Below are 16171 nucleotides of genomic sequence, written 5' to 3'. Positions count from 1 at the left end.
GACCTCTGCCATCCACATCCTTCAGAAGCTTTGCATTTTACAAATAAACAGTGAATTTATTGGACCCTGAGTGTGACTTTCTGTAATTTCACCAGCTCTCCCTGAGCCCTGGCTCCTTGCAGAGGCCCCAGAGCCTCTGTCATGGTTTGTTTTCTGCTTGCTTCTCGCCTCTCTTGGATCCTATCCCCTGATACTGATTTTGGGCAAGTTGTTCACCCTCTGGATCTGAGAACCTTCCTCTGTTAAATGGGGGGAAATGTGAGGACCAAACAGGAACTGTGTGAGGAAGCACCTTGTCCGTGGCAAAATTCTTTTTGAACATGAGGCATCATTAATATCACCACACCACTGCCCCCTGCCTTCAGGGTGGGGTCCTGTTCTCTGTGTGTCAGCCTCTGGCTACCTTGTCACAAGTTTTTGACAATGTCTGCTTTCAACTCTTGTCTGTTACTTTCTCCTTTCTTTGTCTCCTGAATGAGCTTTTTGTGCTGCAGAAAGCACAGAAAGAAAAGGTATAAATGATTCCTAAGTGTGAAAAGAGGGCAGAAATTGTGTCTTCCAAGGGTGAGCTGGGTGCCCTAACAAGGGAAAGATGCAGGGAGGGAGAGGCCCCGGACTCCATCAAAGCTGAAGCAGCAGCAGGGACTGGCCAGACAAAGGGAGGGAGAGGGGAGGAGCCTGGGCACTGAAAGTTTATGGGGAAAGTTTAGCAGAGTGAGGAGCCAGGCGGTGGCTGGGAAGGGCCAGACCCCCGATTTCCCTGCTGCTCCTCAGGTGGCTTGGTGAGTGGGCAAGTGACATTGAGGCTGCAGCCAGTGGAGGGATTCGAGAATTTATGGGAGGAGTCAGGGTGGGGGCGAATGTCACCGAAGCTGAAGGGGACAGAGGGCTGGAATCGAGAGTAATGGGAGGAAACAGAGATAGGTGGAAGGAATAGAAGAAATCTGGACACAGGAGTCTGGTGCAGGGCTGGATCCTGTGGACCTTGTTGGGGGAGGGATGCCAGAGGAAGCAGGACTCTAGGTAGCAAATACTGGTTCTCTCTGTCTGGGGTTACTCCTGGCTCGTCCTGGAAAGGGGCTGTCTGGGCTTGTTGGAAGGGCTGTGGCCTGAGATTGTGGGTTGTAATCTTAAGGGGTGGGTCAGACACCCAGTTGATTAGGAAAACTGGGGCCTCAGAAGGAATTCCAAACTCAGTGTTTATGTCTGTCCATATATTTGTCTTGCAGAGTATTTTTCTCTCCAGCCCCACCCTCCCAGTCTTCTCTGGGTGCACTGGGGTTGGAAAGCGGGAACAGGGGTATGTGGAGGTGTGTCCATGTATCTGCGTTTTATCAGTAACCCCACGCTGGGGTCAGCCCTGAGCTGAGAGGGAAAAAGAGATGCCTAAGTTTAGACTAGATGGCTGACTCTTAGTCATTACAAAGTCACTCCTGTGGTCTCACCTCTCTGGGTTCATCTGACCGGTATTCCCTCCCTCCTTATGGCTTTCCTTCTCAGCCTCCAAATAGGGCTCTTCATCCAGATCTATCACAAGAAGAAGCTCAGAAGGGAGCCAGGGGCCTGGCAAATGTCCACCTCACTGTCACATGAGCAGATTGCCCTGATCTTTCCGGCAGGGTCTCTTTTCCCCATTCCCTTTCAAACCCCTGAGGTTCAGGGAGAAACTATAGGTGGGGGTTGGGGGAGCTGGAGTCTGACAGCAGAGCAGTAGTTGTGGGGCCATCTAGATCTGGGTGTAGAAAGCATCTCATCATCACCCCCCCCCCCTTTGAATTAGTCTCAGCTGCAGGAGAGAAGCCTCTATCTACCCTTTCCTTAGACTCCCCTCCTTCCCTTCATTTCCCTTCTAGACGCTGACAGAGGCAAAAATCTGCTAACTCAGGGGGCAGACTCAATCAGGGCTGCAAACAGGGCTGGGGAATGACCCCCAATCTCAAACCTGTGTCTTCTGTGGCTGCACAGCTACCCCAAGCTGTCTCTGACTCTGTGCCTGGCCCCTGCCCTGTCACCCTTTCCTGTGCCACATGGGCCCTCTGTCTTCTACCAGGACCATGCGCCTCTGGGGGCCTCGGAGCCTGGGGGTGGCTTTGGGAGTCTTCATGACCATCGGATTTGCCCTCCAGCTGTGGGGGGTACCCTTCCAGAGGAGGTGAGTTTCATCTTGTCCCGATACCTGATAGATGCCCCCCGCTTGCTCCTCCCAATCCTGCCTGTGACTCCTGGGAACTTGGAGGAGGCTCCATACCCTCTGAGACTCCACACATCTCTGTCCTTGTTCCACAAGATGCCCATCCATCCACCTGCTGGTGAGGGGCAGAACACTTTCCCTCCCATCTCTCCCCAGGCTACCTGGGCTGCAGCTTCAACAGACCTGGGCCCCATCCCCAGGACCAGCTATTTCATCCTGTCCTCCCCGGGAGCGGCTGGTATTCCTAAAGACGCATAAATCAGGGAGCAGCTCTGTGCTGAGCCTGCTTCATCGCTATGGGGACCGACGTGGGCTGCGTTTTGCCCTCCCTACCCGCTACCAGTTTGGCTACCCAAGGCTTTTCCAGGCTTCTCTGGTCAAAGGATACCACCCTCAGGGTGGAGGTACCCAGCCCCCATTCCACATCCTCTGTCATCACATGAGATTCAACCTGAAAGAGGTGAGTGATATAGAGGGGAGTGGTGGGGCTGGAGAGAGATGGGATCAGGCATGTGGCCAAGATCATCCATCAGTGGAGGAGACCCTAGGCATGGGGGGCTCCCCAGACATCACCTCACCCAAAAGTTGGACATGGGGGTCAAAAAGGTGAAATTTCTGTTCTCCTCTTCTCAGCTGTCCCTTCTCCAGTAGTTTCTGAGAGCTGAATGAAGTCCTGAGCCCTCCTATCTGGTGCATTTTCCAGTCTCCTCCCTGACCAATTTATCCAGCTGGTGTCAGCGCGCTGCCAACTCTGAATCTCACTCCCAATCTCTTCCTCCAAGCGCCCCTTGCCCTCCTTGGCCCCTTCCAATAACACTGCCAGGATCTCTGCTTAGCTACTGCCCTCTGACCTGTCTTCCTCTCACTCTCCCCACCATGTCTGCTAGACTTTGAGGATCAGATATATGCCAAGCCATAGCCCAGCCCTGACACCCTTGGAGCCTCAGTTCTAAAGGGAAAGATGGGTACATGTACTCATGTCCTCATTTGAATGCAAACAGAAACCTGAAAGCCCTTGAAGAAAGAAAGTCAATGTGTAAATGAAAACCTGCAGGGAAGAGGCTAACTTTTACTGAATACTTCCTGAGTTCCGGGTATTAATCTGGTCATCACCTTGCCAGGAAGGCATTATAAATGTCTCCATTATATAGAAGAGGAGATCAAGACTCTTGAGAAGCCAAGTGACTGGTCTCTATTAACCAGATTTGAACCAAGGTCCATCTGCTCCAAAGTCAAAGTGCCTTCCATGGCATGTGTGTACATGTGTTTGTATTTGGAACTGTGGGGAGAATATTCATCGAAAAGAAGTGGGTCTTTCTGGAGAGGTAGGTTTTAAAGAAAAGGGTGGACATCATGTAGTAAGAACACTTACTTAGTGGCATTCTTAGGGGGAGCAAAATATCAGCTAAGATGAGGTGGTGTGGATGTGTGTATAAGGGGTGTGTGTGTGTGTGGGTAGAACTTCACTGGGGGCTGCCTACACACTCCAATTGAAGCTGGATCTGGAGAAAGCAGCTGAGGAACATGAGTGTGATCTAATGGGGAGCAAGGGCCCATTGCTGGGGGTGAGGCAAGTTTCTCTAGAGGCTAGGATGATAACATTTATTGTCACCACCATTCATTGACTACCTATCATGTTCCATGTACTTCCACATTTAAATTGTTAAGCCAGATTTATAGACAGAGGAATGAAGGCTCCGAGAAATTCAATAACCTGTCAAAGTTTCTTAACTGGTAAATAGCTGAATTGGGATTTTATTCCAGGTCCACCTGATGCCACAGACTACTCTCTGCACTGTTCTCTTCCTTCAAAGAGACACATTCCACAGGCTCTGCCCTGCAGGCATGCTCATATTAGCAGAGAAGATTGGCTGACATCATGTCAGGGAGTCAGGTTCAATGACAGAGTCATATTCAGAGGCAGAAACCTTGCAGGGAGCCCAGGAGCTGGTTTCTGATGTGCATCTGCCTGGCTCAGCCCAATTCCTACCTTCCTTCTTGCTGAGAAGTGGAACCAAAGGTCCCAGGTCCCAAGGAAGCTCTCTACCAGGTGACCATGGCTCTCTAGTGTTCAATCCAGAGGTGTCTTTTCCTCTCCAAGAAGTCCAGGAGGGCCAGAGGTGCCCTGTCCTTCAGCCATCCTGGTCTTGTCTACCCATCAACACCTACACCTGAGATAACACTATGGTTGTCCCTCTCTTCCCTCTTTACAGCCAGTGATCTCCACCCCCACTGAAAAGGCCTGACTCCAGTTCCTTTCTTAGAGCTGTGATCAAGAGTCGCAGGGTAGGCAGTTAATAGTTTTTTGTTGGAGAAGTGAACACAAATTGTGATTATTAGAGGATTTACTGACCAAGGCAGACAGAAAGTCCAAAGGAAATAAATGTTCTCCAGGAGCTTCCCACGTTCCAAGTTCCTTCATATCCTTTATCCCATGTAACCTCCATAATGAGCTGGGAAGGAAGGCACAAGTATCCCCATTTTGTAGATGAGCAAACTGAGTCTCAGAGACATTAATAACTTGGCCAAGATCTGTCAGCTAGTTAAGAAAGCTGGGGGTTCCTTGCAGAACTATCAGGAGGACGTCTGAGGAGGTTAGGGTATCTGTGGACACTGGGCTTGCACTTAGTTTCTTCCTGGCCCAGTTCTTTTTCCCTATGTCTGTTTTCTCTCCTCTGCAGGTACTTCAGGTCATGCCTTCTGACAGCTTCTTCTTTTCCATTGTCCGAGATCCAGCGGCTCTGGCCCGCTCTGCCTTCTCCTACTATAAATCCACCTCATCAGCCTTCCGCAAGGCCCCTTCCTTGACTGCCTTCCTAGCTAATCCTCGAGCCTTCTACCGACCTGGGGCCCGTGGGGACCACTATGCACGCAACTTGCTATGGTTTGACTTCGGTCTCCCATTCCCCCCAGAGATGAGGACCAAAAGAGGATATCCTCATCTCTCCAGAGAACCCAACCCCCCAGAGCTGCATGTCCTGCCTTCTCGAACTGGCTCTCGAGCCCACACCCTGGGTCCCAATACTCTCTTCCATCCTGCTCCCACTGCTGTTGGTGGTCACAGTCAGCTGTCCAGCCCTGCTGCTTTAGATTTGGGGACTTCATCCTTCATCCAGTGGAGTCTGGCCTGGCTGGACTCTGTCTTTGACTTGGTTTTGGTGGCCGAGTACTTTGATGAGTCATTGGTTCTGCTAGCAGATGCCCTGTGCTGGGGTTTAGATGATGTGGTGGGTTTCATGCACAATGCCCAGGCTGGAAGTCAGCAGGGCAGAAGTGTCAGCAGTAGTGGACTGACAGCTGAGGACAGGCAGCTAACTGCCCGGGCCCGAGTCTGGAACAATCTGGACTGGGCTCTTTATGTTCACTTCAACCGAAGTCTATGGGCACGAATAAAGCAATATGGCCAGAGTCGGCTGGAGCGTGCCGTGGCGGAGCTCCGTGCTCGCCGGGAGGCCCTGGCTAAACATTGTCTGGTGGGGGGTGAGGCTTTAGACCCCAAATACATAACTGACCAACGGTTCCGCCCTTTCCAGTTTGGGTCAAGTAAGGTTTTGGGCTATGTTCTTCGAAGTGGATTGAGCCTCCAAGACCAGGAGGAATGTGAGCGCCTGGCTACCCCGGAGCTACAGTACAAGGATAAGCTAGATGCCAAGCAGTTTCCTCCAACAGTCTCTCTGCCCCTGAAGACTTCAAGGCTACTCTCCCTCTAGGTGTTAGACCACTGAGTCTTAGGTTAAAGAGCAGCTAACCTATAGGACACCTGTGACAAGTATGGGGCAGCCAGAGGACATTTCTACTTCCCTCCCTCAGAAAGCAAGTCTGCTCCCTAGCGTAGAACTTTGCACAGTTGTGGGAACCAAAGTTAACCAGGCTGTGTCAAGGAATCCAGTCGTTCTGCTCCTAGCAGCACTCCTCTGCCCCTCGTTGTCCCCTTCCCCTTTCCAGGCCCCTGCCAGGTCCCTGTAGAACTCTCAAAGGCTCCCTCGGGGAGCAAACCATGGTGTAAGCCACAGAAAGTTTGGGACATGGTGGATTGGAATAATACGTCCATTTCTCTATGAAATATTTGTTGAATGAATAAATAATTTGAAAATTGGACTTGCTTTATATAGTGCAGAAAGGGAAGAGTATGAAGCGTCTTTCTTTCTGGGAGAAGCGGGCGTGGAGGGGATTCTTTTAATATTACATTTCTAAAATGCCTGTCTACAGTCTTTCCTAAATCCTTCTTGCTGCAGCCTAACCGCAGCCGAACCCCGCCCTTCTCCTCCAGTGTCCGGTCACCCACAAATTCCGGGGCCTCGGAGGCCACGCCCCTTCCCTTCCGCTTCCGTCTTCTCTCCAGTCATTCGGCCTTGTACCCGGTTCCGGCCCGGCGGGGTACCGGTTTCCGGCCCCGGCGGGTCTCTTGGGCCGGCCTGGCCGCGCGCAGCTCCCCTAAGGTGTCGGGACTCCCCGCACCTACCCCAGCGGCTCGCCCGCCACCGCCCCGTCCCGCTTTGCCCCCTGCCCGCGCAGTCCTTGCTGTCCCATGGAGTCCCAATGCGACTACTCGATGTACTTCCCAGCCGTGCCGCTGCCGCCGCGCGCGGAGCTGGCTGGGGACCCGGGCCGGTACCGGGCGCTGCCCCGGCGCAACCATCTCTACCTGGGGGAGACTGTCCGCTTTCTGCTGGTGCTGCGCTGCCGGGGTGGCGCCGGCTCCAGCGCTGGGGGTAGTCCGGGCTTGGGCTCCCGAGGGGCCTGGGCAGAACTGGCAACCGCCCTGGCAGCCCTGGCCTCGGTCAGCGCCGGGGGCGGGGTACCCGGTGGCGGTGGCTCCTGCGACCAGGATCTCGAACCCCCAGGGGGCGGGGATCCCGGCGGTGGGGGTTTGTTTCGAAGCTGCAGACCCCTTCTCACCCACGGCCCGGGCCCTGCTACCTCAGGGGGAGCGACCACGGTGAGGAGCTGGGGTGACACGCACAGGAGCGAGGGTGTGATTTCCTGGGCCCCAAAGACCAAAGAGGGACATTGGAGGGAAGCTGGAGGCAGATGACAGTTGAGAGGGGAGGGCAAAAACAGCCAGAGACCTCTTAAAGGGAACGCCCCCGGGCTAACTCTATCCTGACCTCTTCACCCCTTTTATACCCCCAGCTGCCTGTGGAGGAACCAATTGTGTCCACAGATGAGGTCATCTTCCCACTCACTGTTTCACTGGATAGACTGCCCCCAGGGACACCTAAGGCCAAGGTAAGATTGGCAAGGGGTGGAGCTGTTGTCCTAATTACGATGCCTTCTCTAAGACTGGTTAGCAGTCTCATCTCTTGACTGAGGTCCTGTGTATCCTGTGCTCAGATTGTAGTGACTGTGTGGAAGCGGGAAGCTGAGGCACCAGAGGTCAGAGATCAAGGCTACCTGCGCTTGCTGCAGACCCGATTTCCTGGGGAGACCTTCCGGGGAGAGCAGAGTGCTTTCAAGGCCCAAGGTGGGGAGAATGCATGGAGAGAACGCTGGAGTTTGGACTCTGGGGGACAGAGTGAAGGGGTGATATTGGCAAGTGCCCTATCTGAAGACAGCAAGATTAAAACTGTGGCTTGGATTAGGTCTGTGCCCAGCCCATCAGTTCTTGCCTCCACCCTCTCCTGCAGTGAGTACCCTGCTGACGCTGCTGCCCCCTCCGATTCTGAAATGCCGCCAGTTCACTGTGGCTGGAAAACACTTGACTGTTCTCAAGGGTGAGCAATTGGGGGCTCAGCAATTGGTAGTAAGGGTGTTGACTGGGTGGCAGTTACCCTGTGCAGGATGGTGGAGATAGGTCCATTTTGGGGGGGATTAAGGTGGGGTCTGACAGGTCCAGATACTCTGAGCTGAGCTGATTACCTTTGACAGTGCTGAACAGCTCCTCCCAGGAGGAAATTTCCATCTGGGATATCCGCATTCTCCCAAACTTCAACGCCAGTTATCTACCTGTCATGCCAGATGGCTCTGTGTTGCTGGTGGACAATGTCTGGTGAGGTCCTAGGGAGGGGTAGGGCTGTGAAGTGGTGGAGATGGGGACAGGGCTGAGATTTCTGGCATGGAAAGATCCAGCTCTTCCTCCTTCTGAACTAGTCACCAATCTGGGGAGATCTCCATGGGTTCCTTCTGTCGGCTCCCTGGTACCTCTGGCTGCTTCCCCTGCCCACTCAGTGCCCTGGAGGAACACAACTTCCTGTTTCAGCTGAGAGGGGGTGAACAGCCACCTCCAGGGGCCAAGGAGGTGAGTATAAGTGGCTGGTGATTTCAAGGAAAAGGTTAAGAAAAAGCAGTGGGAGGGAAAGGCCGGGGCAGCGGGGGAGCGATGCCTAAAGATGACACATATGATGGTTCCCTTTGTTTCTCCCACAGGGCCTAGAAGTTCCCCTGATTGCTGTGGTTCAGTGGTCTACCCCAAAGCTGCCCTTCACCCAGAGCATCTACACCCACTACCGGTGAGTGTGTGGGAACCCCTGGTGAACACCACCCTGTTCACCTTTGTTTCAAAACACACACATCCTGCTTTTCTCTTTCACTGCTTCTAGCCTGCCCAGCATCCGCCTGGACCGCCCATGCTTTGTGATGACTGCTTCTTGTGAGTCCCCAGTGCAGACCTACGAGCGTTTCACTGTTACCTACACACTGCTCAACAATCTCCAGGACTTCCTTGCTGTGAGGCTTGTGTGGACTCCGGAGCACGCACAGGCTGGTAGGTTGCTGCCAGGCTGGGCCTCTGTCCCGAAGGAGGGGAGGGGAAAGTCATGGCTTTGGCTCTGTCCCTGGGTGGTCTCCAATGTCATAGATGGAGAGTTTAGAGAGGAAGTAAGGCAGCACTGACGCTGGTGCTGGGCTGCCTAGTATTGGTATGTTTGATTTCTACCTCTATTGTTTATAAGCTGTGTGACCCTGAGCCTCAGACTCCTCATACCTAAAATGGAGAAAATAATACTGCTCACCAACACCCTCCCCCCATGAGGTAGTTATGGTGATTTAAAGATTTAACATATGTGAAGTGGTTAGAATAGACCTAAGCACACAGTAAATATAAGCTGTTATTTATAAAATTTAGCAAAAGATATACTCAGTTCACTCCATAGGGTAACTTTAAGGATCAAAAAAGACTGCTTGTGGAAGCCCCTTTACTGGTTACTGTTTCTGTCCCTCAGGAAAGCAGCTGTGTGAGGAGGAGCGCCGGGCCATGCAGGCTGCCCTAGACTCCATTGTCTGCCACACACCCCTCAACAACCTTGGCTTTTCTCGGAAGGGCAGTGCGCTCACCTTCAGTGTGGCCTTCCAGGCTCTAAGGACAGGGCTCTTTGAGGTAGGCAAGGGAAGCACTGGAGAAGGCTGGTGTGCTGGGTGATGCAGCATGTCAGGATGGGAGGCATCAGGGTTGCTAGCTTCTGTGGATGAAATAACAATGGACGGCACGAAAAAACCAGGCTGAGGGGAGGTGGAATTTAGATCCAACATTGGCCTGTCAAGGGGGAAGGGTATTTGAAAGGTCTGGAGCCGGCAAGCAAAGTGGGAATGCTGATCTGTCTCTCTCCACCCCAGCTGAGCCAGCACATGAAACTGAAACTGCAGTTCACTGCCAGTGTGTCCCACCCTCCCCCCGAGGCCCGGCCTCTCTCTCGAAAGAGCAGTCCTAGCAGCCCAGCAGTGCGGGACTTGGTGGAGAGGCACCAGGCCAGCCTGGGTCGCTCTCAATCCTTCTCCCACCAACAACCCTCTCGCAGCCACCTTATGAGGTATGGAACCAAAGGAGGGGTGCCCCTGGACTCAGTAGAGGCTGGAACTGGAGAGGGAGCAAGAAGAGGTCCTGAGGTCTAACCAGAGCCCACATCCTCTGCCTTTCTCCAGGTCGGGCAGTGTGATGGAGCGCAGGGCCATTACACCCCCCGTGGCTTCCCCCGTTGGCCGTCCCCTCTACCTGCCTCCAGAAAAGGCTGTGCTTTCTCTGGACAAGATTGCCAAGCGCGAATGCAAAGTTCTGGTGGTGGAGCCTGTCAAATAGCACTGTGCCGGCTCTCTTACACTCCCAGAAGTCGAATGCCTCTAGAGGGGGTCCTTGTTCTCGGCTGTGCCTCCCTAGGGATGCCTCCCACTGTGGGTGAGGAGGCCCACCAGGGTGCCTGTCTGCGTCTGCTGAGGAAAGAAGCTGTGAAATGGGCGGGTATGGTTGCAGCACTAAACCAATAGTATTTCCCTGACTTCCCAGGGGGGGGCTGGCCCCACCCCTGGGTCAGGGCAAGGGTTCCAAGAGCTCCCTTGTTCCCTGCCTTGTACCCTGGCCCTAAGTTTACAAAGTGTTTTCTCATTCCTATTAAGTTGTCTTTCCTGCCTTTGACATTCCCTCCCACCCCAGGGCTGAGAATCGAGGGTGGTAATGGTAAAGGGACCCAGACAATTGCCCTCCTGTGTCAGAGGTGAGGAGAGAGCTAGGTGGCTTCCTCCTGCCCCTCATGTTTACGTTTGCAGCCTGAAGCACTTTAAGTTGTGTGGGGTTATTTTGTTTTTGTTTTTTTGGTCTGTTCCTGTAACTTATTCTCAAACTGCTGCTTCCAACTGAAATAAGACTATTAAATGCCTGTTCAGGAGGGAGAAGAATGACTGTTGTTTGTGTGTTGGTGGCAGGAACAGAGACTCAGGTCAAAATTATTCCCTTCAGCATGTATACAAATAGCTCCCTTTCCCCATTTTTTTTTTTTTTAATTCCCAGTTTGATATGCCTAGAGGTGGCCTAGCCTCTCCACCCCTTTGGGCTGCGGTACATGATTTTCTTCCTAGAAGGTGGAAGATATGGGTATAGTACCCCCTACCCCATACACACATCCTTGGGTATGGGAACATCAGACTCATGTTTATTGTCCTCACTGTCCTTAACACAGTGCAGTCACCAAGCTTCTGCCCTTCCAGGTAATGGGGTTACAGGGAGAGGGTGGACAGAAAGCCTTAGTTCTAGCAGCAGGCCAAGAAAGGTGGAAGAAGTCTGCATCTTCCTCATCCGAGGCTCATGGACCCAATCCACCTCTGTCCCTTTGGCAGGCTCAGACGTCAATGGGCTCCCGGCCTCGGTTCTGCCTCTTCACCACAAACACCCTCTGTCCTGACACGGTCACCAGCAGTGTGTGTTCTCCAAAGACCACTGGAAGGGAGACACACCTTCCCAAGCCCCAGGAAAGGGAAGGGAGCACCGAATTAGTGGGATGGATTGTCTCCATGGGATCACACACAAACTGGCTGGGATCAAGAGCCAAAGAAATTCAGTGGTTCAAGGCTCAGATCTGAAGATGGGACGTCTCCATTTAGTCATCTTCCTTTTCATTTTCTCATATTTCTGAGATGTAGGAGTGAATCCCAAAAGAAAGTGGCCAGAACCAGGGACCCCAGGGGGAGATGGTAGAAGGTTGGTAGGAGTCAAGTGTTTTTTCCCCCTGAGCAGAGCACCCCACCTCTGGGAACAATCCACTTCCTATCACCAACAGCAGGGGCAGGGGCTGGAGCTCACCCGACAGGCGCTTGAAGGGTATGTTCATGCCATGGTGTAGCCGGAAACTGCAGGCTGTGCTGACCAGCTCAGAGATGGCACTGGCTGCCTGCTCATCATTCTCTAGATCCCCAGATGACTACATGCAGACACAGGAAGGGGGCAGAAATTAGGGAACAGAATTGGGAAAGAATTCCAGGAAGAGTCATTTTGGCTCTAGCGTTGGTACTTTCTCCCAGTGGTCACCCAGTTTTGGAATAACAAACCTAAAACTTTCCTATGATGCTGTTGCCCCTCTTGATACCATACTGTTTCTCATCCTTATACCGGGCTTCCCTAGTGAGTAGTGATTCTCATCCATTCCTTTACTCACCATTGTTTTTCTAAGACCTTGAAACTAGATTTCTCTCCCTGTCCCCATTTATTTGATAAAACCACATTCTTAAACACCAGTTCCCACACACCATTGACTTGTTCAAGGGTCCATCTATTCCTGTCTTCTCACTTGTTGCCCTGTCTGTAAAATCTGAAACAAACACCCTTTTTGTCCTTGAACGCGCCCCCCTATTACCTAGCCCTTGGGTAATAATGGCAGTGGCCTGGGCTTTCTTTTTTCTGGTAACTGTTGGAACTTCTCCCTACCTCAATATGGGCCTCCCACTAGGTTAAGTTCAGTACCCTTTGCTCTCTTGAACATTCTGTACCTCAGTTTCCTCATATGTAAATTGGAGACGTCACCTATATTATGGGCTTGTGAGGGTTTTATTTATATATCGTCGTGGGCAGCCGTCCGTCTCGAGAGACGATGGTGTAGCTTCTTAAGAGTCTATCTGCACCGCCGAGAATGGCTGTGCAGTTCGACTCGGGAGTGACACGGTATCTGTCTCCTCCCGTGTTGAATCGACATCTTACGATGACGCTGGAGTGTCCTCTCCAGTGAAGCTGAAGCTACAGAGCCTGGGCAGGGTGATATGGAGGGTCTGCTGTTGCCCATGCAGCAGACCCCCCCTCTCTTCGCAGCTGAAGGATCCAAGGGAAAGACGGAGTCAATACAGCTTGGCTTCAGGTGCGCCGCAGGAGTTGCCGGTGTTGACTACAACGTCAAACCGCCTTAGGGACTCCGGCTCCGGATTTTCTGTCGGGGTTTACTCCCTTAGCCTTTCCCCTGAAGAGGTATGCCGCAAGGCAGCGGAGGTTTTTTGGAGTCAGAGTTTTCCTTCTCTGATGTACCCTGACTGGAAGATCGAACCAGCGACACTTAGCTCGCAGGCCGACGCTCAATCCACTGAGCCAAACCAGCCAGGGCCTATTTATATATATATGTGTATATATATATGTGTGTGTGTGTGTGTATATATATATATATATATATATATATATATACTGCTATTATTTTATGTCAAACTTGAAGTCTAAATCCAAGCTATCAAAATTCCCCTTATTGCTCCCATTCCCCAATCAACTTCCTTTAGTAATTTTCTGTTAAAAGACACCATCATTCTAGGATTGAATGGAAGAGTGTCTCCTCTTACATATATCTAGTCTTTATAGTTATACTGATTCCTCCTTTAAATTCTCTTCTCCTGGATCCTTCTCATTGCTACCAGTCCAAACTCACACAGATTTCCTTCCACAGCAGCCTCCCTGCTTCTGGATCCTTCCCCTTCCTGCTCAAATTCACACCTATTAGGACAGTCTTCCTCAACTATTTCATCAGCTCATATTTCTGTTCAAAACCCTTCAAAGCTCCCATTACCCTCAAGATTAATCCAAATGTGTTAACCCAGTCTTGAAAGTCCTCCACAATCAAATCTTTCATAACCACAGCCTCTTCTTCCCCCAAATTTTCCAAATCTTTTTAATGTAAACCTACCACCAAGTCAGAAAGGCTGGTGTCACACTTCCCCAAACATGTCCCCCTCTCAGCCCTCTCCTTTACTGCCTGTTCACAACCATCCATCCTTTAAGCCCAGCTGAATTTTTATGTCCTCCAAGGATTCCTTGTCATAACACAAGTTATAACCTTCAGTAGTCTTACCACTGGCATTGCCTTCAGCCTTTAATCATAAGCCTTGTTTCTAGCTAGACTGAAAACTTCTAGAGAACTAACACTATGTTGTACTATGAAACAAAATATAATACCTATTCAGTAAATACCAAATAAAGACATATTCGAGAAAAACCTGGGTAATATCAATTATTGACGACCCTGTAACTAGCTGTCTGACTTTGGTCAAGTTAGTAAACCCTTTTACTTCTGAACAGTTACCACACTAAGATTCCAGAGTTATTTAATTATTAAAACCTGCTACATGCCAGGCAGGGATGATACCAATTAAGACTGATAACAGTGGGAAATTAGGCTAAACTGGGCAATGCTAGAAGGGATCACCCCTTTATGTGTACTTGGAGGAACCCTCCCACCTTGTCCAGAACGCACCGCCAGCACTGCGCCTTCACTCAGCACCAGGTAGCCGAGCTGATCAGGAATTCGCTCCAGCCCCTGGGTCAGTGCAGAAGTCTAGTGGGTAACGATGAAATCAGTAAGGAGCACTGCTAGGATGGCCCTAGATACTCACTTGCAACCCAAGTCTCTTGACTTGCCCTACCTTCCCTCTCCCAAGCCAGAGCCCTTCCAAACCTTCTTCACTCTACATGGCCTTCAACACTGATTCTCTTCAGCCTCTCCTCTGTCCTTACCCTCTGCTCCTGGGCTTCATGAGCCTTCCACATCCCACCATTCTACCGCAGAAGGCCTTCGCAGCCCTACTGGCCCCTCTCACCAGCCCCCTCTCCAATTTCCCACGTGGCCAGCTGCTCCTCGGCAGACTACTCCCCAGGCCTCGTACACTCTCCCCAAAATCCTTCCTCGGCCCTCTACGTCGCCACCGCACCACCCTAATCCCTCTCCGTCCAGGGGGAATAGTTGAGGGCGGAGTGCGGGCCCACGAAGGGGCAATTTGAGACTGGGGAAGAGGTCACAGAACCCTCAACACATGCTCCCGCGCATGCGTCCTCACTCACCATCGCAGCCTTAGGTGCTGAGGGGCGCTCTCTACCAGATAGGTAGCTTCCGGATCCCGGCCCAGGTCATGTGCTTTCACCAGGCTGTCTTCTCTTCCTCCTGCTTTGCGCCGGCTGGCCTTCAGCCCGCCCCCAGAATGTGAATTGGAACTTGACTATGTCATCAGATTTAATCTGCCAATGCTGAGAGCCACTTCTCGGAGTTGCACTCGGATTGGTCACAGATCCTCTTAAACAGCCACCTCCCCGCCCCTCTGTCCTAGAGTGCGATAAGGAGGGGGAAGTGCATGCGAAAGGGTGGAACTGCACGGGAGAGGAGGGCGGAGGGGGGCGGAGGGGGGATCTGCGTGCGCAAGGGTTGGGACAGGGTTTCTGCCTGGCCTACGCTGCCTGCTACTCCAGATCGCTTTCTGTTTAAGGCAGGGATTTGTTTCCAAAACGGAGTTTCTTCCTGAGACTATATGAGGAGCCGTGTGATGGTGAATTGAGTCTCCAGCTGGGCAAGACCGCTTCAATACTGAATATTCTGCCAGGAAAAATTAGAAACAGTACCTTGGAGTCATTTAAAAAAATATATGGCTGTCTCATAGGAACTTGGTGTTTTCATTTCGTTTCTAGACCTGCTGCAATACTAATGTGACTGAGATAGTGTTGGTAGGCAAAATGGATGATTCTAGAAATAAAACAGGTACGTGTGGGGAGAGGTGGAGAGATTGGAGCCCTCATACATTGCTGGTACGGATGTGAAATGGTGCTGCTGCTGTAGAAAACATCAGCAGTTCTTGGAAAAGTAAAATACAGAGTTATTGTATGACTTAGCAGTTCCACTCCTAGATGTATACCTAAGAGAATTGAAAACATGTTCACACAAAAACTTGTACTCAAATTAGCAACATTATTAATAATACCCCCCAAATGGAAACCCAAATATCTTTTAAACTGAAGAATAAATAAAAGTAACACATCCATACAGTGGAATATTATCACTGTAAAAAAGGAATGAATACATGCTACAACATGGATAAACAATGAAAACATTATGCTAAGTGAAAGAAATCAGACACACACAAGGTCACATATTGTGTGATTCTCTTTATGTGAAACATCTAAACTAGACAGCAAATTAGTGGTGGCCAGGGGAGGAAGGGGGGGGCAGTAGGAAATGACTGCTCATGGGCAAGTGGTTTCTTTTGGGATGATGAAAATGTTCAGGAATTGTATAGGGGTGATGATTGCACAACTTTGTGAATGTAGTAACTGAATTCTACACTTTAAAGTGGTAAATTATATCTCAATAAAATAAAACTAAGTACTGTTGCTTGAGGATAAACCTCATTAGAGGAGACATGTTTTAAAAGAGGAGTTAACATTATAATAAAAACATTTAAACTGGAGGAGAATGTAGAGAGATTTTTGTGGAGACATTTAATTTGGAAAGCCGCCTTTAGCCTTAGTATTGATGAAAGTTTGCA

The 16171-nt window shown here is 51.0% G+C and overlaps 3 protein-coding genes across 4 annotated transcripts; 2 read left to right on the top strand and 1 right to left on the bottom strand.

Annotated features, from left to right (window-relative positions):
- The first annotated feature begins 693 nt into the window (after positions 1-693).
- On the top strand, positions 694-6287 carry GAL3ST4 (galactose-3-O-sulfotransferase 4). The gene is made up of 4 exons (XM_090276740.1): positions 694-782; positions 2051-2152; positions 2348-2651; positions 4873-6287. Exons 2-4 carry the CDS (start codon positions 2055-2057, stop codon positions 5899-5901), a joined length of 1431 nt encoding a protein of 476 aa, XP_090132866.1. The 5' UTR covers positions 694-782; positions 2051-2054; the 3' UTR covers positions 5902-6287.
- Positions 6288-6501: 214 nt separating this feature from the next.
- Positions 6502-10511, top strand: TRAPPC14 (trafficking protein particle complex subunit 14). Its single transcript, XM_090276739.1, has 11 exons — positions 6502-7130; positions 7325-7420; positions 7526-7655; positions 7819-7905; positions 8060-8180; positions 8282-8429; positions 8558-8640; positions 8731-8894; positions 9352-9506; positions 9743-9936; positions 10049-10511. Exons 1-11 carry the CDS (start codon positions 6720-6722, stop codon positions 10200-10202), a joined length of 1743 nt encoding a protein of 580 aa, XP_090132865.1. The 5' UTR covers positions 6502-6719; the 3' UTR covers positions 10203-10511.
- A 516-nt stretch (positions 10512-11027) lies between these two features.
- Positions 11028-14847, bottom strand: LAMTOR4 (late endosomal/lysosomal adaptor, MAPK and MTOR activator 4). 2 transcript variants are annotated; one of them, XM_090276741.1, is made up of 4 exons: positions 14700-14838; positions 14116-14196; positions 11697-11814; positions 11028-11333 (listed from the first exon to the last, which is right to left on the bottom strand). In XM_090276741.1, exons 1-4 carry the CDS (start codon positions 14700-14702, stop codon positions 11236-11238), a joined length of 300 nt encoding a protein of 99 aa, XP_090132867.1. In that variant the 5' UTR covers positions 14703-14838; the 3' UTR covers positions 11028-11235. The 2 variants fall into 2 exon arrangements, with proteins under 2 accessions (XP_090132867.1, XP_090132868.1); XM_090276742.1 differs by having other exon boundaries at positions 11237-11350; positions 14700-14847.
- Between the last annotated feature and the right edge of the window lie 1324 nt (positions 14848-16171).

The sequence above is a fragment of the Furipterus horrens genome, unplaced genomic scaffold (genome assembly GCF_987537825.1).
Source record: "Furipterus horrens unplaced genomic scaffold, mFurHor1.1.pri manual_scaffold_5, whole genome shotgun sequence".
Classification (NCBI taxonomy): domain Eukaryota; kingdom Metazoa; phylum Chordata; class Mammalia; order Chiroptera; family Furipteridae; genus Furipterus; species Furipterus horrens.
Note: the sequence above shows the minus strand (reverse complement) of the source record. Positions and strands in the feature narration are given on the sequence as shown.

Bases quoted from the DNA above. Each gene is read 5' to 3' on its own strand.
- LAMTOR4 (XM_090276741.1), bottom strand. The intron at 11,815-14,115 runs GTGCGTTCTGGA...GTCTGCATGTAG, and splicing joins GTGAAGGCGCAGTGCTGGCG to TCATCTGGGGATCTAGAGAA. The intron at 11,334-11,696 runs GTGAGCTCCAGC...TCTCCCTTCCAG, and splicing joins ACCCTTCAAGCGCCTGTCGG to TGGTCTTTGGAGAACACACA.
- GAL3ST4 (XM_090276740.1), top strand. From the start codon at position 2,055: ATGCGCCTCTGGGGGCCTCGGAGCCTGGGGGTGGCTTTGGGAGTCTTC. The intron at 2,153-2,347 runs GTGAGTTTCATC...ATCTCTCCCCAG, and splicing joins GGGGTACCCTTCCAGAGGAG to GCTACCTGGGCTGCAGCTTC. The intron at 2,652-4,872 runs GTGAGTGATATA...TCTCCTCTGCAG, and splicing joins TGAGATTCAACCTGAAAGAG to GTACTTCAGGTCATGCCTTC.
- TRAPPC14 (XM_090276739.1), top strand. From the start codon at position 6,720: ATGGAGTCCCAATGCGACTACTCGATGTACTTCCCAGCCGTGCCGCTG. The intron at 8,181-8,281 runs GTGAGGTCCTAG...CTTCTGAACTAG, and splicing joins TTGCTGGTGGACAATGTCTG to TCACCAATCTGGGGAGATCT. The intron at 8,895-9,351 runs GTAGGTTGCTGC...TCTGTCCCTCAG, and splicing joins TCCGGAGCACGCACAGGCTG to GAAAGCAGCTGTGTGAGGAG.